The 22,983-nt window shown below is 44.4% G+C and overlaps 1 protein-coding gene and 2 long non-coding RNA genes across 9 annotated transcripts in view; 2 read left to right on the top strand and 1 right to left on the bottom strand.

Annotated features, from left to right (window-relative positions):
• The window catches only part of Eip74EF (Ecdysone-induced protein E74), a 152,126-nt gene continuing 129,143 nt past the window's right edge, over nt 1-22,983 (bottom strand). For all 7 annotated transcript variants that reach the window (XM_086913808.1, XM_086913807.1, XM_086913809.1 and 4 more), the window contains one exon: nt 1-1,886. In XM_086913808.1, coding sequence (XP_086769934.1) covers nt 1,336-1,886 — 551 coding nt within the window. In that variant the 3' untranslated portion in view covers nt 1-1,335. The remainder of the gene's footprint in view (nt 1,887-22,983) is intronic.
• LOC147656644 (uncharacterized) lies at nt 4,027-5,173 on the top strand. Its single transcript, XR_015293946.1, has 2 exons — nt 4,027-4,293; nt 4,358-5,173. It is a non-coding gene; the product is annotated as an uncharacterized LOC147656644 (long non-coding RNA).
• Nucleotides 10,771-22,870, top strand: LOC147656643 (uncharacterized). Its single transcript, XR_015293944.1, has 2 exons — nt 10,771-10,959; nt 21,614-22,870. It is a non-coding gene; the product is annotated as an uncharacterized LOC147656643 (long non-coding RNA).

Below are 22,983 nucleotides of genomic sequence, written 5' to 3'. Positions count from 1 at the left end.
TACATTAACTCACTCCATTTACTACATAACATACAATATATATTCATATAATATATATATAATATTCAATAATATATACTAAAAGGTGTAATTTTATATATACAGAGATATAATGTCTGTTTTCAATAATTTTTTTTATGAATTAGTAACACTAGCTTGCTAAATAACATTCTTGGACCTCGTGTGTATAGCCAGCACCTTACATTGTTGAACCTTCAGCTCAAATAGAAGAGTCGCCCTTTTTTCGCTTATATTTAAAAAAATATAGTGTGTGGATACTGTGTTTGTATAGACGTACAGCCGTGTGCAATCATACACACGTATGCACGTGTAGTGTATAAATGTGTGTTTGTATATATGTGTACCTCTCCCTGAGCTCGCTCCGTAAAACTTTTTTAACATCTTTATCATTTCCGCACTATCATATTTTCTTCCTTTCTGAATCTTTTCACAGCCCTCATTTCGTTTCGGTTTTTTCTTCTTTAAACTTTCCACATACGCGTGCATGCACATTGTGTTAAGTTTTACTTCCCCTTTGCTTTCTTATGATTCCCTTCATCGACATCGACGTATATAACAATTTCTTTTTTTTCTTTTTTCTAGGTAACATATATAATCGTCTAATATACAATAAATAATTTATCGCATTCTTGAATGTACAATTGTTAGCCTATATTTCGGCTATATGTTAAGTAATAGATTCATTTTAATTTTTTCTTTCTTCATTTACTCTTGATTAAAACATATTTAATAACATTTGTGCCGTAGCATTTTTAAAAACTAAATTTTGTACAAATTTGAACGAGCTCAACGTATACATATTATATACATATATGTATGCATATACGTGTGTATATATATATATGTATATATACATATATAATATACATAAACGTTGTAAAGCTTAGTACGATTATTATTGACGTATACCGCCAAAGAATAATAAGAAAAAGAAAGACCAAAGGAGGACGAAATTACAATATACGGTAATTGCATAGGTATACCGTACGTGGCAACTGTCGCGTCGACAAAAACAAAACACTCATCCTCACGCGGCAGCATCCGTGCGCATGCGCTATTCACGTTTTAATATATGTCTCTATAAGTATATATTTATAATACAAGGAACAAACGAAGTCAGAGAGAGGGTATGCTTTAGATCGTCTGAGGGGTGTGCCAAGTAAGCACATTGTGGCAGGAAGAGCTGCTTGATGAGAACGATGATGACGATAACGATGTGTTCTCGCGAAAGATCGCAGCATAAATACACGAATCACTCTTTTCCCGTATAGCTCGCCTCTCGCCGTGCTGCTGTTCCTTCGATCGAACCCTATCTCACGCGCCGGTACAGTCAATTTCTATAATATCTTTCGGTACATCCACGAATTGATAGACTAGCCTCTGTCCGTCAACTTTTGCCAAGATACCACGCTGATAATAATAACGCAGGGCTCGACCCATCGTTTCATAGTTCATGTCCGGCTTATTCTTGTGCAAACCCCATAGACGAGATACTGCTTTGCTGTCCACCAATTTGAAGACACCTCGTTCGCGATTCGTCCACTTGATGTATCGAGGGCAATACTCTCGATCCTGTAGTAATTTTAACAAAAATTCCCAAAGATACGTCGTCGAACCCTCGCGAGATTTCCTTTTTACCGCAGCACCGTCTCCTTGACGCGGTTTTTTCAACTTGTTCTTCTTCGACCGTGGGGGAAAACCTAATTCCAGTAGATATAAATCGTCGGAAACCGAACTGGTAGCTGCTTGAATTACACTCGTTGGAACTCCTCCAGGTACCCGTGGTGGACTAGGGGTACAAGGTGTTGCAAATTGAGCCCCGCTAGCATACATCGAGTTCACATAACTGCTATAGCTCTCGGATACTGTAAACAAAAGAAGAATAATCATGAAGTATGAAGATATTGTTTTAATATGAATTTTTAATATCATTATATATTTTTTAACGTGAATAATTATATATCAGTTATAAAATATTTATAATTATATTTATAATAAATGACTATCTTTTATTACATGTAGCTTCGCTAGATGGCAGTAGTATAATTGTTATCATTGGAAGATAATACAGATTGTCATCAAATTAATTATAAACTTAATCCGATTATGAGACTTTTTCCTCATAAAAAAATTGTTTTATTTATTTATGAAAAAATTAAATTTAACGCATCAGTTTTCTATACAAAATTATATACAAATGATCATAGAGCTAGGATTTTAGGTTAGGTTTTTTAAATTTCGAAATGCATTAGATATTTGAATTAGTATTTAATATGTTTGATCAAATTCAGTCCTATTCTACTGGTGAACATTTCTCAAATACATAGATAATCTGATCGATGGTATCTATATTTCAAAACTTCTCGATCAAAATAAACTTATGAATTAACACTGATCAATAATCAATTTGTTGCGTGATATTGAGATTTTCGCAATGCGTCTCTTGAAGTATACATCGTACTTAACCGTGCAATGAACTATTAATAGCTGTTCACAGAGCATCGTTGCCGGTGCTTTGCCGTTTCTGTCACCAGATGATTGATGTTTCAGAACGAGTTCTCGCGGCTTCGTCTCGATAACCTTTTTTTCTCTCAAGCGGTCACGATCGATCTCGATTCCGTGACAAGCAGTAAAGAAAATGTGCATTGAATCGACATACAGGTCGAATCGAATACGAGATCTACGAATGTTAGAAATATCGTTTACGCGTCGAACGAGATTAGTTGTAGCATACAGTTATAACTACATAGTTTTACTGGCGCAACTGAAAGTACAAACATATACGATACATTTTTACGAACTACTTCCCACGTGAACAATTCTATAACGAATCCCTAATTTCGATCGTAAAACTGCAACACCAGTAAAATAATCGGATATCTATTGATTTTAAATCTATAAATGCATTTATTTGCGTTTTTCCTCATCCAATCATCGGTAGATTATCAGTATATTCGAAGCCAAGTAGTCAAGTATTTTATTTAATTCCGATTATATTTCTTTTCATCAAAATAAATATTTTACACGAATGCGATCCAGATAAAAAATTTCGTTGTAAAATAATTCTACGAAAACAAGGAACTCCGAGAGAGATACCTCGAAATAGAAAGTATTCTTACGCCACTGATCGTGTGGCCAGTGCCGTGTGTGCGCGGAGAAGAGAAGAAGAGGTAGTCGGGTAAAGAGAGGGCTAAGCGGAGCCAAATGAAGAGAGAGAGAGAAGGATGAGAGGGAACATACGAGAGTGATCACACGAGAGACAGAGAGAGGATGACCAAGATAGAGAAAGAGGAGGATGACGACTAAAAGGGTAGGGGAACTCTGGCTGCAGTATGATAGAGGACTGACCCGAGCCAAGGTTGCACGGGTGACGCCATCAAGCTACTAGTGCATAATAGCGCCGCTCGTTCTGAGGCCGCCGCGACTGCGCTAAAATCGGAACTCGTTCTCTGCATACCCTCCACCACCGCTCTCGGGTGCCACTTTCTTGCGTTCTATGCGTCGTTCTTCGTAGTTCCGTGGAGGTGCGCCACGAGGTTGAGCGATTCCTTCTCTATTCGAGGAGAAGCTTTTCTGTTTTCGAGCCGATGCCAAAGAGAGAAGCTTAAAAAGGGGGAAAGAGAAAAGAGAAAAAGAGAGAGAAAACGAATCGAATAAGGCAGACAAAAAGATGGAGAGGCAGGGAACCGAATTCTCGAGGTGCCTCTAAAAATAAAGAGAACGCCCCGTTGTTCTCGGGATTCGTGTATATAGATTATACAAGAGAGAAAGAGGTAGAAGGGAGGACAAAGAACGAGATAGTAGAAAAAAAAGACACGAAGTAGGAAGAAGGAAGAAGAGAGCGAGTGGGAATGAGAGAGGGAGAGAGACAAAGATAGATAGACAAAGAAGGAAAGATAGAACGAAGATCAAGAGCGGCAGAACAGCTGGAGTGGATCGTGTTTACGCGCCGTATGACTAGCTAGATGAGTCAATCGTAGACCCGTTGTCTAGGAGTCGTGTAGTGGGGGAGCTACTACTTCACTGACCTATACCACGGATGTCGTATAGCGAAGGACCGCTAGAGAGGCGATGCATCGCGTATACACATGAATGTTTCGTGACGCATAGAACACACTGCCGTTGCTGTTGCTTTATTATTGTACAGAAGAAGAACATAAATTCCGATTTTAACCGCGAGATTTCTTTTTTTTTTTTTTTTTTTCTATTGATTCGAATATATGTGTAATAGGAATTTTATTGCTTAAAAAAATGATTGTTATGAATCGAATGGTAATCTTTCATCCTATGTATTTTTTAAACGATATATAATCACTTGATGATTGATTTTAAATAGGCGAGAAAGAATCGAGAGGAAGAGGAGGAATACACGAAAGAAAAGAGGACAGACGAACAAGTGGCTTCCGCTCCGGCAATGATGTTTTCGACCATGTAGTAGGCCGTTTCTTCCTGACAGTGGTGGCAGGAAGTTTAGATGAAGCAGCCGGTGAACAAGTCGATAGTTAAAAATACGTACAAAAGAGAGGGAAAAGGAAGGATCGAAGTTATCCACGGAGTCGTGGTTCTCGTGTATTTTGCGAGAATTTCGCGCTAGCCTTGCGGCCGGAAGTACAAGTATAGCAAGAAGGGAGGGATACAGGGAGAGAGCGAAAGAAAAAACGGGGAAGCGGGAGGAGATGATCTCGCCGTTTCTGGTGGGGATGTTCAGGAACGTACGAATCGGTAGTAGTAGTAGTGGAAGGATGGGGTAAAGAGACGTGTGGACTGAAAGTGAAGACGACGGAAGAGGAATCTCTGCGTCTCTATATGGAGAACGGATTCTCACGTTTTACATTTTCGTAACTTGAATAATTATTCAGGGAATAAATTTTAGAAAATAACGCGGATATATGCGTAGATATGAACAAAAAAAAAAATGATAAATACGATGATAAATAACTTTATCTTCATTTTATATATTTCGTTGTTTATATCTTTTCATTTATCTATCATAGAAGTCGATTCAGCAAAAGTATGAATTTTATTTTTTATCGTTGGCAACGAAAATATTCGAGACTTATATGTATAAGCAGCTGATATTCGTGTATAATACTTTATAGACAAATGAGAAAAAGAGAATAAAAAAAAAAAAAAAAAAAAAAAAAAACAGATACGACGAAGACATATATGGCGTTAATAGCCGTGAACCCGTCATTTAACGAGTTAGTTCTGTATACATATATCGACACTCACTGACATTATCGGCAATTCGTATGGTTAACCAATTGAAGACACAGATACGCGCGAGACTTATCGTACGATTTCCTTCGGACGAATTACTGTACCAATAAACGCACCGTTATTTCTTTCTCAGATACGAATTATCTTAGCGATGATATTGTTTGGATGTAATGGAGAGAAAGAGAGAGAAAGAGAGAGAGAAAAAAAAAAAGAATGGAAAGGCGATCAACAAAGACGGCAATGTCAATTGACACTGTATGCTATTTTTTTAATCGTTGGCAAATAATCGATCGATGCAAACATTTTTATCCACGATTTTTTCTTTCCACGAAATAAAAAGAAAAAATAGTTCACGACTTTCACGAAAATGATAAATTTCGATCGTCTGTATCGCGTATTTGCGTAGGAGAGAAGCAACTCGTACGAAGGATGAAGAAAAGAAATACGTCGTGGATGTGACTGTGCAAGGCGAGTTCTCACGTACCAGGACTTCGAGGCGGAATTCCGCGTGCACCTAAGTGCACGAATGACCCTCAACCCGTCGAGGAGGGCAGCGGCGGCGGAAGAAGGATGGAGTGACACGGTGTGAAGAGGAAAGGCACCGAAACTGTTCGTACGGCATAAACAAAGCGGCGTGGATACTATATTCGTATATGTGTGCGCACGCGCACATATGTAGTAGGACACATGCACGCGCGATACACAAAGCGTGATGCAGGCTTAGGAACGGTGTGTGTATAGCGGTATACGAGAATGCATACGCGCGCGTATCAAAGAATACATCGAGAAGGAGAGGAAGATAAAGAGGAAGGAAGGAAGAGAGAAGGAGGATAGGATAAAGATGGGGCTGGACACACGGAGAGTGTTGGTGGAGCGTGGTAAGCGGTCGTGAGAGGAACAGAAAGAGAGAGAGAGATGAAGTGAAAAGAAAGAAGGCAACAGCAGTGGTTCAGCAGCGGGTGGTGGAGAAGTGGGTAGGAGGAGGAGGAGGAGGAAGAAGACGGAGAGGCGGAGGAGCGGGAGGTGTGGACGAGGAGGATGAGGTCGAGAGAAGGGGAGAGTTGACCTTCAGCTGCGCCGGGAAAGTCAGGCAGTCACTGACCGACAGACTAACTTAACTACTCTATCCTTCTCCTCCTTCTCTCTTCTCCACCTCCATTCGCGACTGGCTAGTCCGATGCACCGTGTGCCGTACACATCCACCGTGTCTCTTTTCACGTCCTATCTCCCTTCAACTCTTTCAGATATCTCTTTCCCTCTCTTTGTCTCGCCCCCGGATGGATTCGAAACCTTCCTCTTACTCCGTCCACGTCCTTCCTTTTTCCTCCTCGCTCAATCTGTCTCCGTTTCTCACGTTTCTTTCTGCATCTCCCTACTACTACCGCGTGTCTCGACATCGAGCTCCTCTCTCTCTCTCTCTCTTCTCTCTTCTCTGCTCCCATTCTCTTTCCCTCTCTGTCTCTCGTTAGACCCAGACCCCCATCCCGGCCTATTATGTTACCCTACTGCCTCGGGATACTATCTTTAACCCCGAAACCCGTTCAAATTGCGAGCGGCTTTGCGCGCACGTGTATGAGCGCGCCACTCTCTCTCTCTCTCCACGTCGCTCTCCCGTCGGGAGACCCGGAAAGGGAGGAAGGATGTAAATCTCACGAGGAATAATAGGAAACGATAGCTCTGCGTGGAAGAAGATCGAAATATATATATATTATGTATTTATGCATTGTGGAAACGATAAGGATAAGAAAAGGAAAGGGAGATGGACAGAGGTAAGGCTGAGAAAGATAGGTTGGCCGAAAAGCATCTTAGTCGAAGGACGTCGAGAGGTAGAAGTCTGCTCTTTGATCTTTCCACGCGTCAAAAGAATGCACGATTGCAATGGACACCGTGGGCGGAACGTATTATTTCTCTCGCCCGTTTTCCATATTCCTCGAAACGAGTAGTCGGGGATAATATCAGAAAACGTTTCTGGCCTGTTCCTAACGAAAAGATTTACGTTCGGGGAGTTTCTCAGCCGCTTTTTCTACGGGTCCACCTTGGCTGCCTGTAATAAAACGTACGTCAAACGCGTGGGCCTCTCTCCACTGCAAAACCACTCTTTCCCCCTTTCACCAACCCCGAAACGGAAATACTTGGGGAAAATAGCACCGAGAGAACACGTTGCGTTGAACGTGTTTTTCATTGCCGCATAGAAAATGTATTTTCGAAAATACCTTTCCTTTTTTCCTTCACTGTGTTAAGAGAAATCCATCCAAGAGACGTGAAATATAGAAAGAGGCGCGTCTCTTCTCGTGCACACGTCGATATATTTCCTCGAAGATCGAAGTATCGCGAGCGTGCATCGTTTGCAGGATACGTTTCTTCCCGAGTTCGTCGATCGTTCGATGAGATTCTTATTACTAGTTTCCTGCTGCACGTATCGCGGTGGGTAGCAGCTCTTCGTATCTCGGTATCCGGAAGTCTCGACCAACAGGGTGCACCTATTACACGTGTGCTCCGTGCACAAGGTGTCCCGAAAATATCGGTGGAATAATAATAGAAAAGAAAAAAAAAAAAAAAATATCGCATCCCTGTAATTCGAGAGATTCCTGAAAGATCGTCGCGGGTGCATCTAGGCTTGCATTACGAATGCAAAGAGCGTGCAGTCGCGCGTTTGCATCTCCAGACTGGTCTAGCGCGAGTGTTTAGCTACTTGGTAGTCATTAACTCCGCCGTCGGCAGACGTCGTTCGACAGAACATCGGGAGAATGAAGAAAGCGTCGCATCGTTTTATCATCGGACCTTGAACAAACTGTTCTCTATCATCTCTCGAAAAATCCTCTTCAAAATCGAGAGATTCGAATATATATGCACACAATGTATGAAGTGGAATAAATTAAAAATTACGATCGAATGAAAAAAAAAAAAAAAAAAAATTGAACAAGTTGCGTTTAAACAATAATTATTGAACGATGGTTATTTTTCGAGACACCCAATGCGAAGAAGCACACCGAGAGAAAGAGGCGTCTATATTCCCGGACCAATCCAACGCGTGTGCTGCCTACGTCGCACGCATTCTTTTCGTTCGCCAGCGGACAGAGGTCAAGACGACGACGGCCGAATGGGAAGAATGCGTGACTCCTCTTCCGTCGTCGCGGACACGACGTGTGCGAGGTCAGTGACCATCGTGCGCGCACTCTCGGTGGGCGCAACTTCTTGCAAGCGAACGAGGAAAGAGAAAGAGAGAGAGAGAGAGAGAACCTCCTCGAAGAGAACCAACGGGAACAGCAGACGCAGGGGCGAGAAGAGGGAAAGGGAGGGGGCGAGGAGAGGAGGAGTTTTGCGGTGCAAAATACCCACGAGGATATTTAATGGTCGGCTGATACCGAATTTAGAGGCGGGAGGAAGAAGGTAATGCCGCTGTCCTCTCGGCCGGCAAAAGTGTCGGCCCGTATAAATTCCGACTGGAGACAGGGAGCCGTTGGAGAGCGTTGGCAGCTCCTCCAGCCAAGGGTACTGGAACTTCGACCCTTTGATTCCGTGCCTCTTAATTGAGATCCGAGCGTAACGAGCAAGCCGCGGCCGGCTTGATTTATTTTCGGCCCCGTATGCATATATTTTCGCGTAGCCATCGCGTCGGTTCCTTTCCTCCGCGTTCAGCATCAAGGTTGAAAGAAGGAATCTCGAGTAGTTTATTCCGGGAAGAAATCGTTGAAAGAATCGAGAGAGAGAGAGGGAAAGAGAGATCTATCTATTACAGTATATATAGGCGAAAAATAGGCAAGTATTCCGCTCGAGATATTACGCAAGGAATTATCTGATAACGACATGTTGTCGGCGATGTGTGCTCGTAATACGGCATGGCGATCGAGAAAGAAAGGGATATATAGTGCATATTCTTGAAATACAGAGGGCGTTATTATCGCCACGAAAAGAGATAACCCAGGCAGACCGTAGAAAATTGCCAAAACTGTGCTCCCCCACTCCCAAGCGCCGATAAAACGATCGGGCGAGATGATTTGGTTCAGTGGCATTGACACGGATCACATGGAAGGAGTGGAAGTCTTATCAATCGGTATAATAATTACAATAATAAGATAACGATTGCAACGAGAATGTAAATAAGTTAATGCTTCGCGCCTCGATCCGAATCGTTTGTTTGCGTGTTTTGCGATATTACATAATCTGATTAAAAAAAAGGAGAAAAGAAAAAAAAATTCGTGAAATTAGAGCGGACAAGCATCCGGCGGAAACGATGGGATTTCGGCACGCACGATTTTCGCGGAATCGAATCGACGAAAAAAGAAAAAGAAAAAGAAAAAAAAAAAAGGCGAAGATTTACGAGGAACGTAACAGCGTGGAATGGAAGCAGAGGAGGCTTGTCGGCATTGAAAGAGGCGACAACGGATCGCGTTCGATGCCACGAAGTGACGTATCTCGGCCAGTTGGATGGCAAGGCCGGGGCTCGCGTAGCTTTCCGTTGTAATAATAAAACGGATGGGCGTTGTGTGGACCAATGGAGAAAAAGAAAAGATCTTGGAGGGGGAGGAAAAAACACGCGGCAACGAGGCAAAACTAAATAAAAGAAACGATAACGCGAACGCAGAGAGAGAGAGAGGGGGGGGAGGGAGGGGATTAAAAAGAAGATACGAGAAACAACAAAAAAATAAATAATAAAAACGAAAGAAAAAGGGAAAAAAAAAAAAAAAAGAAAGGACGATCGCGTGACGACACGAAATGTGGTGTTTCGTGCGCGTAGAACTACCGCGTTCCGTACTTGATGCCCGTTCACTTTCTCCGATAGTACTAGAAACAGCCCACCTCCTCTCCCCTTCCCGCATCTTCCTGTTCCTCCCCACCAGACCATATATATCCGCGGGTCTAGGCTAGCTCAGTAGGTCTAGGTCTAGGCTGGCTGCAACGTCGCGTGTGCGTGCAGTATGCACCGACGATGCAGCTGCGTGCATTCGCGCCAACGAGTGCCACGAATGAACGCGACAACCGGAGAGAGGAGGCCATCGCCGGTATATTCGTCGTACTCGTTTACTCTTGCCGTGCTCGTGCTCGCGCTCGTCTCTTGCAACACGGTGCGCATTATATTTAGACGCGGACGTGTGTGCGTGAATTCGCGTCCGAGAGACCCGCCTCGGTTGGACCAGCGCGTCCGTCGTCGTCTCTTTTTCGCTCTCTCTCTCTTTCTCCCTCTCCCTCTCGCTTTCGCTTTCCCTCCGTCACACCCATCTCTTTCCATTCCGAGTGTCGTTCTCCTTTCTCTGCGCGCTGCTCTTCATCTCTCTCTCTCTCTCTCTCTCTCGTGTTTTTCTCTCTGTCCGTCTCTCGGCCCCGCTTTGTTTCTCCGTTGACTGGAACGACGCGACGAGACAACGGGAAGGAGAGCCGGTCCTCGTGGAGTGGAGTGGAGCGGAGCGGAGCACCGGAAATGAATCATTTGAAATTGTCAATTTTCGAGCGTGGTTCATGCACGGTACGCGTGAGGAGCGTACACGTGCCTACGCATCATCCGTGCTTGGCCCTCTACACAGAAACTTAGAGAGAGAGAGAGAGAGAGAAAAGAGGGTGAAGGATAAAGAGGATAAGGAGAGGAGAGGAGAGGAGGAGGTGTTAACGATCGGGAGGCGGCGAGATCACAGAGAGAGATGTGTATTACCGAGGAAGTGCTTCAACACCCGCAGAAAAGATCGTCAAAGGACGTTACGTCACACGGATGCTGATCTGCCGGTATGAGAACCGACTTTTTTCATCGCTCGCAATTCGTGCCACGTTGCGTAACCCCTTCTTCTTCTTCTTCTTCTTCTTCTTCTTCTTTTCCTTCGATTAATCTCCTTTACTCCTCTCCTCCTCTCCGCATCCATCTCGATAACGCGCTGTTTTTTTTTTCCCCCTCCATGCGCACGTCCACCAAATGATCTCGATAAAGAGGAGGCGAGCGAGAAGAAAAATCTCATTGGTCGATCTCTCACGGTATATCTTCTAGGTTTCTATAGATATATTATACCGCAAACATAGGTTTTCATTCGATATTTTCATATTGATATTCGTTCGATCGATTTTTATTATAAAAATTGATACAACGTTTGTATAAATATAACGGTGACGCGTTACGTAAATCGGCAATCGGTATTTTCCTGTGTTCGGTATGCACACAAATCACGATGTATAGTATATACGGGCAGAGAACAGTGTCGAAGGTCTGAGCTCGAGATAACGAGAATCGAAGGAGGAGGAGGAAAATAAGACGGCTGCGTCGAAAGCACGCGAGGTGAATCGATGAACAAGGAGTTGGAAAGCAGAGAAAAAAAGGAACGGAGAGAAAGGGCACGCGGAAGAAAGCGTGTCGTACGCGAACGAAAGTGAATGTATATATACTCGCCGGGGATTTTATATTGCGCGTGCAAATATAACCGGCAAGCCCGCGATTCATGGGGAAGACACGTCTTGGGAGGGAGTTTAAACGAAAAACAGTTCCGTGTATATAAAGAGAAAAACTGATGACTCGGAACGAATTCACATTGTAGAAAGTTTAAAAAAGAAAAAAAGAAAAAACGTGCGTGCTCTACCACGTACTACACGAGTACGGTTTAAGTATCGATTTTCTCAAACTTCTCTTTCTTTCAAAAAGGGCAAGAGGAACGTGGAAGAAATTCACTGGAAAAGACTCGCGTTAAGCGACGTAGGATCAAAAGAGCGAGTGCGAAAGGAGGAAGGACATTGTCGCGCGTAAAGGATGGTACGCCACGAGGAGAACGTACGACCAAATAACTCGAGACGCGAGGAAAGAAAGAGGCAGGTATCGGGAGAGAGAGAGAGAGAGAGAGAGAGAGAGAAGAGGGCGCGCGAGAAGGAGGGAGAAACGTAGTGACGTCGTTCGTGACGAGTGCAACGAGGAGCACGCTAACCACGGCGATGCATTCGTGGAAGAATGGAGTGCGAGTGGGACAGAGCGGTCACACGAATGCGGGGAGACGGAAGAAGAGGCCGGCGACGAGAAGAGGAGGAGGGAGGTGTAGTAACGTCGAGAAAGGATGCGGTGGTAGAGCGCGCGGAGAGGGTCAATGGAGGGAAAGAAAGAGAGGTGCAGAAAGGCAGAGGGAGGTCGCGCGGGCAGAGTGAAAGAGAGGGAGAGAGAAAGGAAAGACAGACGGGGTGAATTGCCGGCGACAAGGTCACCGTCTATACCTCGCTAAAACCGCCGATACGTGCCTTCGGCGTTATACTCGCGTGGTACTCTAGCTGCAGTTCTTTTCCCTCTTTCCCCTTTCCCCACGATCCCTGCCCATCCCACCCCACCGCGCCCCTTCGCGCGTCTCACTCTTCCACGCGAATCTTCCTTCTTCCTCTTTCCTCGATGGCGGCAGGCCTGTGTATGCATGTGGCATAACGTGTATTGGCGCGCGTGTGAGGGCGTGCGTGAGCTGGTATAATAGGAATAAGGAAAGTGATCCTCATGACGGACTGTGCGGGGATTGGCCCGCGACCATCGTTTCGCGCGATGAAAATTCGATCGCGATCGTAACGAGATATATTTGCGCATCGGTGATTGCGCGACGTCACTGGCAAGTGTTTTTGCTAACAATTAGCGCGACCTTTTAGAGGAGGAAAAAAAAACATCGGTATTTCTTTGAATTTTTAACAAAATGTTTAACACGACAACGATTTAACACAGTCTATCTATCTCGAATCTCAATTCCGGGAGGTTTATTAACGTTCCTTTTCGTTGGAGATGAGGAAAATATAGGCATCGAAGCTGGAAATAATTTGGAAAAAATTCGAAATTGAATCGTTGCGTGTTACCAGGCAATCGAAGGAACGAGAACCGCATTCGGATTCCACGTAATTGTTGTCGGAAGAGGTCGAAAATATCCGCGAGACACGATGAACCGGGCGAAAGGTTAAGACGAACAAATCGGACGTGGGCACGATAGTGGTGCTCGAACCGGTAGTAGGGGGAAGGGGGAGGGTACACGAGGCCTTGAAGAGGCATCGTTTATTCGCCGCTCGCAAACGCTCCCCCCTCCCCCTCCCCCCCGCCTCGCTTGTCTCATCCTTTGCTCCGATTAATTTTATCGTGGCAACATCATCGCAAATATTTTCCCCGCGGATTTGCCGATCGAAAGAAGAGCAACGGAGCGGGGAGCACGGTTCCCTTCGGTTAATCGATTCGGCTCACCGTCTCGCCGATAAGCCGGATCAGCCAGTGATGACTTTTACACGCGAGATGGCAGGAAGAAAAAACGGGAGAAGACGAAGAAAAAGAGAGAGAAGTCTGTCCGGTTGAGAACCGTCTGGTGCAACAGCGCTATGCATTTTTGCCGGCGGCGGCGGCGGCGGCGGCGGCGGCGCTCTATACACACGTGTGCACCAACTCGTAGTAGAGTCAGATGTACAGATGTGTGTGTGTGTGTGTGCGCGCGCGCGCCACACACCGCACCTACACGGTCGTGGACACCGACAAGTGCCACACACAGAGAAACTCGCTCTGATAATATGTACACTGCAAATATACAATACTACAATACATACGTCGGTAGGGGCAGAGACCCAGGAAGGACGCTCGCTGCGAGGCTTGGCTGGCTGGCCGGCTGCCTGTTCGCCCGGCTGCCAGCCTCTCTCTGCCTATCTGTAAAACCCGTGTCTCGTTTCCTTCTCCTTCTTTCCTTACTCTTTCTCTCCTCCTTTCTTTTTTCCTCCCTATATCCGTTCCCCTCTTCGCCTCTTCCGCCATTCCCACCTCGTGCTTTTTTTCCCTCTTCATCTCCTTCTTTCTGCCTACCAGCGGAGGGGAAAGGAGGGAGGGGCCGAAAATCGACGCGCAAAATATCCAACGCTACTTCCGGACGCTACCATTTACAAATTCACGAAGGGAATGGCGCGCGCGCCTTTTTCTCGTATTCAGAAGCGGGAAACAAGCGTTTACCGGGTGACACGCTGAGTTTTCGGACACGTATCCCTTTCGATTCTTCTCGTCACGCGTCTCGGGGAATTCTCCTTTCCGGCTTCGTCTGGCTCGTTCAGTGACGTGTGATTGCGGTACGCACGAACAGTTGCAGTATCTTCATGAAAGTGAAACACACGTTTGAATAACACACGTCGTGTTTATCGTCGTTCGACGATTTATTTCGGCCGAATAATTTTGCTTCACTACCTCCTCCCCCTCCTCCCCCTCCCCCCTCCCCTCTCCTCCTCGCGCCACACGATAATGAATGCCGAAGTTTTCGAGCGGGTTCATAAATATTCATCACTGTTGGCTATTTAAAAATATTACTTATTGTTGATTCGGTGAATTTATAACGAGGTTCGTGTCACTTTCGATTATTCGTACCGCGGTTAATTTACATTTGCGCGCGGCCATGAAGATTCGAGACGAAATGGGGGAGGGAACGATCGTTGAAACAGTATCGCGGATAAATAGTTACAGGCGCGTCTCTTTTCTGGACGAAAGAAGAGGACGCCGAGAACGTGCGAGGCTCGCCTGTGTAATACTGTACGCGGTGTCGATTGCTTCTTTGAAAATCGTGTCGAATTCACACCGCGAAACGTTGTTTCCTGCTTTCGCGGCAGTTTTCTAAACCCCGCGTGCGGTGTCTCGGCCTACTATAAAATCCGACACCGTTTACGTTTCCGGAGCGGCGAAGAAGACATTAATCAGCACACCGGATCACATCGTAACCGTCACGTGCGACCGGTGTGAATGCACTTTACATACGCTTTTAACACTTTCGCTTTTCATCGTTTTCTTTTCTTTTCTTTTTTCCTTTTCCTCCTCCTTTTCAGCTCTCCTCCTTGGGAGGAAGAGAAGAAAATTTCGTTTTATCAAGCAATTAACGCAACGATCGGTACGATTTATTCTTCACGATCGGTGAAAAAGGAATTTTCGCGAGGAAATATTCTGTTTTTAAATTAAAGCGGCTCGCGTACGAACCGGCCCAGTGTTATCTTTCACGGAAATATCGGGTTTCGTTGCAAGGAGAAGTATAGCAGCGGCGCATGGAGCGCTATGTCGACGGAAAAGGCGATTCCCCGCTACTAGGCCAGGAAGTAGACCGGCGTACCCCTTCCTAGCCGACCTAGACCTACACCTAGACCTAGCCTAGCCTCAGTCGCGGCGCGCGTTTCGCTCCTTTTGTTTTTACTTGCCGTGCTTTGTTGCACCTGCTCGCTCGTTCCCAACCAGCGGCACTGCTGTTGCTACTCACTCTCTCTCTCTCTCTCTCTCTCTTTCTACGAACTTTTCCTCTCTTCGCGGCGAAGAAACGAGGTGAGCTTGGTTGAAGAAATCGTACGACGCACTTTCGCGTTCGAGATTAACGCCGGACAACGGGGTTCGCAGCACCGATAACATGCCGTTCGCTTTATGTTAATTCGCGTCTGGAATTTGTTTAGTTACCGTAACGGCTGTCCGCGTATTTTACGCGGCAAGCTGAGTATCGCTCTCTCTTTCCTCTCTGTTGCGCTACGTACGTGGTTATCGCGTGCAACTTTTCGAAACGATTTATAGAGGATGGAGTAAATTTCATCGATTGACCATTGCCATTACCAGTGCAATTTTTCTCTCTCATTCCTCGAACAGAACCATGCTTTATTTCAATACTTTCGACATGTATACTTTCTCCACGCAATCAAGCTATATCATCGTGGAATGGAATAATAAAAAAATTAGAATTTCCATATCCGTATCCATTTTTCCGGCCAATATTAATAATAACGAGAATTGGACAGACGAATGTGAAAATGTGTCGTTCGTTTGTTAATACGTTGATGTTCCCCGATGCAAAATGCAATTGTTCGAATGGAAGTCGCGCGAAGAATCTTTTTTAAATATCTCTTTCTCGACACGAGGAAGAGGGAGTGAAACTGGTGGATTGCACACCTGCGCGGCACGCGGTCGAGAATTGTTTGAAAATAAATCGCGACACACGGTTATGCCGCGCAGCGAATAAACGCGATTGAAGAGGGGCCTCGAAGCGAGGAGGATCGACCTGCGCGAGGGAACCAAGAGTACCGTACGGATACGACGTATATAACCATACGCCCCGCCTAGTCGACCTAGACCTAGACCCAGTCTATGCTCAGAATCCACTCTGCATCGTGTTTCGTTTCCTTTATTTTTACTCGCCGGTATTCGCGAGGCGTTACGTAACAACACGCACGACCCTTTCGGCTCGCTCGTCTCTACTTCTCCCCGATTTTTCTTCTTCCCTCCCTTCTTTCAACGCAGTCTTCCGCGATAATTTATAGCAACCGAAATATCGCGGGCCAATAATACAATCCCTCCTCCCGAATATTATTCGTCGAAGATCTCGAAGATATCGTTTTCGCATCGGGAATGAACGAAGTTTTGCAAGCAGTTTTGTTTATCTCGACTTTATTTTATCGTGCGTAACATTTTCGCAGACTCAATCGATCGACATATTCGGGATATCATCTTTTATTTCATCACAATAATTGGACGCAAAATCGAGGGAGAAAATTTCAAATTTCCTTCGCCTAATTCCCCGTGTCCGCTTGCACACACATAGATAATCACTATGTGTAATCACATTAATTGCTATATTAAAAAAATACGCTTCAAAAATCCTAACCAAAAAAAAAAAAAAAAAAGAAACCACGAATATTTGTCTTCAGTCAAGCGAATCAAGTTTATTCGACAAGCTTGTTATTCGACATCGATCGCCGTTGCGTTCTATTTTTTTCTTCGATTTCCACCTTCGAAAACCACCTCCACGATTCGTCGCTCTCCCTCCCCTCCCCTCCCCTCCCTCTTCCCTCCGCCCCTCCCCATCTCTTCTTTTCCCGCGTTCGAATTACGTCGCGGCTCGAGTCTGGCGATCTTTTTAAAAATATCCGGGCGAGAGTACTTGATCTAGGGCAACCAGGACATCCTCGAACCGCGCGCGTTTCCGCGCGTTTCTTTTTCTTCTTCTTTCGAAGGAGCTGCCAAAAAACTCGAATCACATGACCGGTTCCGGGAAACTCGAGAAACTGTCTTCTCTCTCTCTCTCTCTCTCTCTCTCTCTCTCTCTCTCTCTCTCTCTCTCTCTCTCTCTCTCTCTCGGTGAGAATGAGGAGCGGAATTGAATGGAATTAAAATGGTAAATTATCGATTATTCGATTTATGTCGTGTGATCTGGTTCACCGGTGTTTAATTAATATTTACGAATTCTAATAAAAGATCGGGCGTCACCTTGACACGATGCTTTCTTGCGATCCGACGCGATATTGTAATTGCGACCGTGTGCGATTTGGATGTTGGGGTGTTGGAGGCTTCGTTGTATTGCTAATGATATTGTAATGCGCGCGATACAGCCATCTATTGGGAATATAATAAGCCGTTGATACGTAAGTAATGTAAAGAAGGAAATCTTCGTTTAAAATTGGTGAAATTACGATCGAGGGTGAGTCGTGAGATTATTGGAGATTATCGGGAGACGGAATAAAATGAATTATTTTATTTTTAATTGTCGTTCGTTCTTACGTGGTATTTTTGCGCAAAAGAATTCTTCGAGAAAGAAAACGACGAGCGACAATTATTGCTCAACAAGCTGATACGTGTTGAAACGATATTTACACGGAAGTGTGAACAGGCCTCTTTCAGGTATCGATCGGTTTCATGCCATCGTTTTTCCTTTTTTTTCGAGCTCGAAAAGAGAGGAATTCCATTCTCTACGCGATATTATCCAGCATGGAATTAAAATTCTCTCTCTCTCTCTCTCTCGAGGAGGAGGAGGCGATTGTTTCTTATCCCGTAAAATTTCCTTTCTTCTTCGGTGATTCTTCGCTTCTGATGCAACAGTTGTGAACGTAGTAGGAGTGTCCCACCTTTACACAGTCGCGTATCGATAAACGATCGTTGACCTCCTCGATTCTGGTCGATCAAAGCCGCCTCTCGAAAGTACCTACTACATTTGTCGCTTTGTTGATTACGTTTTTATATCCACTATATACGCGCGTCCGTGTTAAAAATATTTTCGCTTCGAGTGCCATAATTCGCAGAGCCATTAAATAGAGCCATTAAAATCTCTCTCTCTCTCTTTTTTCCAAAATTTAATAATCGAGTCACGTTTTAAAAAAATTAGCAGGTAGCTCGAAAGATGAATCGACTCTTTTTTATTTTTTTATCAAAGGTGCTACTATATTTTTTTAATGCATGTAGCATTAATCCATTCAAATTATACGTTTATAAAATCATGATTGAAATTTTACTTTATCATATTTCCATCTATCGATGCATTTTGCACGTTCACAAATGATGAATGACTCTCTGTCCTTCCAACTAATATACTTTACTCCATATTACTAACAACCTACCAACCTACCGTTAAAAGTTATTTCCGAAGAAATTAATTGGCGGACAACTAATTTAGAGCAATTTAACAATTAAACCGGTCACTCTCGATATCCGTTTTCGAAATTAAATTTTCACGGTTGGCAAGAAGGGTCGATCGAAGCCTTGTAACGGTTTTACGGAGGATTCGTCCTCAGCGTTGAAATGTGTGTCGCGCGCTTGCCAGAGCGATCGACGCGCGAAAACTTTCGTTCCCGGCGTGCCCCAAGGGTCTTTCACACAACCGAATCGCGGCTCGATGATGATCCATTCGAAAATAACCGGCCGATGCCTATTCTTCGCCGCGATCCTTCTATTCCGGTCCCGCACCGTGGCGCCTGCATCCTCCTCCTCCCCTCAGGGCGATCCGCCTAGTCGCCGGTCGACGAGGCCCACCCCTTCTTCACTTTCACCTGTTCCAGCAACAACGAAATTTTTTCGGAGGAGATCTACGCGTGGTAAGCGAGCGGGGCGCACCGTTTATTACGGCGTGGCTGAGAATTCCCAGGCTATTTCCGATGTTTATCTGGTACGCGTTGTTCTAGATAGAGGCGGCCTGGTTTGGCAAAATCGCGGAAAAACTAGTTGGCAGAATATATTCGTGGCCGGGCAGGATCTTGTAAAACGGAACACCTGTGATCGTCACGTTTTCTCGCGTTGAAATATTTTAATTGCTAAACGAGGAAAGTAGAGGAAGAAACGAAATTAAGGATGGATTGGCGCGACACTAGCGCCACGTGGCTATTAACTACCGATAAGTTAACTTGTTAAACGTATTTAGTTACGTATTCATTTATTTATCTCTGTTCTAAATCTTGAATACCCGAGTTCTTTTTTTTCTTCAACCGTTTCCACCAAGCTATTTTCGAAAGGTTTTTAATCGAGTTTGACGCGCCCACTTTACTTGCAATAAAACAGGATATGTAATATGGAGCTAGTTACGTTAAAAATAAAAGTCATCCCATTTCGACTCGAATCTCGCTTTTTCAAAAACGACCAGGCTTCGAGTTAGTTACGCAACACCTGAGAAATTACGAATCTCTCCACCTTCTAATGAAACCAACTGCTACAACCGACTGGATTTTGCTCTTGGAGAGCACTTATCCGATGGAACACCCCCTCATCGCATTCTCCACCTACGAAAGTTCAAGTGGATCCGATCGCCGTAACGCAATATCGGCGTAAATCGATCGGAGGCCTCGTCGAAACGTTTGAGAGAAGCTTGAGTTTTCCCTGGGCCGGGTAACTCGGCGTCCACTGGTCGGCCACCGCAATGGGAACACGCGGCTGGTGGGGCGCCCCGCAAAGTTACCAAATCGCTATGGCGTAACATTTTGCTTATTCACGTTCGATTATACAATCCGGCACACTTTTACTCGGCCTCTGCCTGCTCTCTCGAGGGAGCCTCGAGAGTGTACCTGCGCTGTGTCACCGATGTATCACGCCGATTGCCTCCAGACACCAGATGTCCCTTCCTCCAACAATTACCGCCGTCTCAATGTTTCGGCATACATTGACTCTCTTACGATCTTACTTGTCACGGATTGCACAGATTTCTCCCTATCGAGTATAATGTATATAACGCCGAGACTTTCAGCTGCGCGAATTAATGGGATCGTTTTTTTGCAACAACCGGTGATCCAGTTCTGCGTCTCTTTTTCTTCATCGAAATCAATACAAAATTGCCATAGCAATGGCATCAAATTAAAAATTCTGGAGGAGGATTTCGAACTCGTTCACGCAACAAGGATAGAGATCCTTGTTAATGATAATGCAAAGCGAGGATAGAATAAATGTGTTCATCGATCAAAAAAAAGGAAAAAGCCACTTTCCAACCGATCGAATGGTGGTAATACACAGAAGAGTTTCCAATCCGCGGGATGGAAACGGGGTTAAACGCGTTGCCACGGTTCGGCAACACTTTCAATCAGGGAAAGTCCGGCGTTGGACGTTTCCTACTACTATTACAGGTATTGAAACTGTTACAGGTGAGGAGGTCTCGAGCTTTCGATCAATGAATAATAAGAAACATCGCTAAGAAAGAAAAAATTCGGCATAATTAATAAAAATCAAAGCGGTCAGGTGGAGCGAAATCGAAGCGCCTTTCCATTTGGCGCCTCTTTTCGCGGTGCAACCTTGGCTGCGATCCAATTCGAGCAACGGCTGGTTGAAATCACGACCAGGTGTGTGTCCCGGCGAAATCAGCTGTCGAACGCGATCGCGCGATTATTGGACCTCCTCTTGGTCGAGACTACAACTCTTTCGAAAAAAACCTTCGAGGAACCGCGAGAGATTGGCGCAATCGATCGAGCACACAGCTTGAATAAATATATATATATATATATATGGAAGTTTCTTTCGAAATTATTCGATTTATCTTTGAAGAAAAATTCTTTGTTTCTTGCATCTAAACGAGTTTTGAAAATTTGAAAATTTCTTTCCTATGACGTTATTATCCGTGTAAACACGGATTTGATTAGAGTATTTGTATTTGCGTAATTATATTGCTGTTTAAAGCTTGCTCTTACGTTTTACGTAATTAATTTCCAGACCGATCTATCCAATCCTTAAAATGTGGGATGGTTGGAGAAAGAATTAATTGAGCTACTATTTCTGAATGAATTGATCTGTTACGAAGAAAGTAACAGCAATAAATCTGTGGTTGGACGAAAGTGTGTCGGAAATAGAGAAGATTGTAATACAATAAAGGAAATGGATGATTGGGTAAAATGTAAGTGACTGTGAGCGCGACTGGATACGCGAAAGTATGATAAAGTATGAAAATCGTTTGATTAATTGGAGCGGAAAAATAATAAAATAAAATAAAAATAAATAATAAATGTGTATATTGTTTCTCCATTTCTTCCATACCCTACATTTCAATAGATCTAAAAAATATATATATATATATTAATATTAATTTTTCAAAAAAATACTACAACTTTTCTCATGTTATTGATCGTATCGCGATGATGATCTTTCCTATTAATTATTCCAATTTTTTATTTAATTTTAATCTTCGAATTTTCTCCATCTCTCCCGGAATTATAGAGCCCGATACCTCGCATCACTAATGACACGCGACGATTTTCTCTCGAAGAAAGAAAGGTGCACGCTCGAAAGGGAAATCGCGCGGTTTTAAATGGAACGCGCGCGCGAGAAAATCGTTTGGGGCCGAGCGAGTGAGAGGAAAAAGGAAAACGGAGGAAGAAGAGATCGGAGCCGATCCTATCGATGCGCGTGACGACGGCCAGGAAGCGAATCTGGGCCGTTGAATCAGGGAAAAGCAAGTGGGTCAAGAGAACGAATGGCTCGGCTGATGTCGGGCGTCGCTGCGACTTCTGCCGGCGAGGATGACGAAGCTCGACGAGCAAGGTGGTATCTTCGTGTGCACGCACCACCTCCGCCTCTTTCCTATGCCATTTCTCTCCCCTCCTCCTACTCCTGAACCGAAGCGGATAGCTTTGGAACAGAGCTGCAAGGAGCCCGACACTCCTTTCACTTTGCATCTACCTGCCACGAGGAAGTCGAGAGCAGGAAGGCTCTGTCTCTGTCCCTCGTTTCGATAGACGTAGCAGACACGCTTCCTGTTGGCGTTCACCGGCGATGTGGTTACGTGGAAATCGAGCACGAGCTTGGCTTGACCGATATTTCTAGAGCGTCGTCGCTTTTAATTGGACCCCCCTCCCTCCTCCCTACCCCTCCCGTTCACTGTCTCGAATTCGCCGCAAATCGCGGCTTGCCTGTCCCGAATGGTGCCGGTCGGTTATGCAGATCGAAGTGAAACTTGGTGGGTTTCGTGGATAAAAGGCAGGGGAGGGGGGGGGGGGATTGATAATGAATGAACACACAGGAAATCTCGAGAGTTCTTCGAGACTCGAGAAAAGAAGCGGGTATCGGGAGGATCGTCTCGAATGGTAACTTACGAGTCGCGATTCGTAGTTGAAAATGAGGTAAAAGAGAATGAGGTTGAGAGAGGAAGTATATTTTTATGCTATTTCTTTTAAACCACGATTCGCACTAACAAACTCTATAGAAATATCAGGATCTATCCGTTTTATTTTATGTTAGTTATAGGCGGTGACAACATAACCTTACTTTTTACCTTACGTGGAAAGAAGAAGAAGGAAAACGAAATCGCAGCTTAAAAATGTTTGGAAAACACTGTTCTACCTTCGCGACATTCACCAAGTTGCACTTCTGTCATCTATTGTTCTTTAGAGAAACTATTTTTATTCATTTTGATATAATAATACACTCTATGCCAAACTCTACAGAAATATCAACGAACAATCCATCCTTTTGTTATTTTATTTGTTTTAGTTAAACCCACATAACCTTATCTTTTAAAAATGTTCTCATCTTACCTTGCGTGGAAGAAAAGAAAAGAAAGGAAGCAAGCGAGCACAGTTTAAAATGTT

The sequence above is a fragment of the Apis florea genome, unplaced genomic scaffold (genome assembly GCF_048593485.1).
Source record: "Apis florea isolate Af1SG1 unplaced genomic scaffold, ASM4859348v1 contig_3517_pilon, whole genome shotgun sequence".
NCBI lineage: Eukaryota > Metazoa > Arthropoda > Insecta > Hymenoptera > Apidae > Apis > Apis florea.
This window is presented reverse-complemented; position numbering and strand designations above follow the sequence as displayed.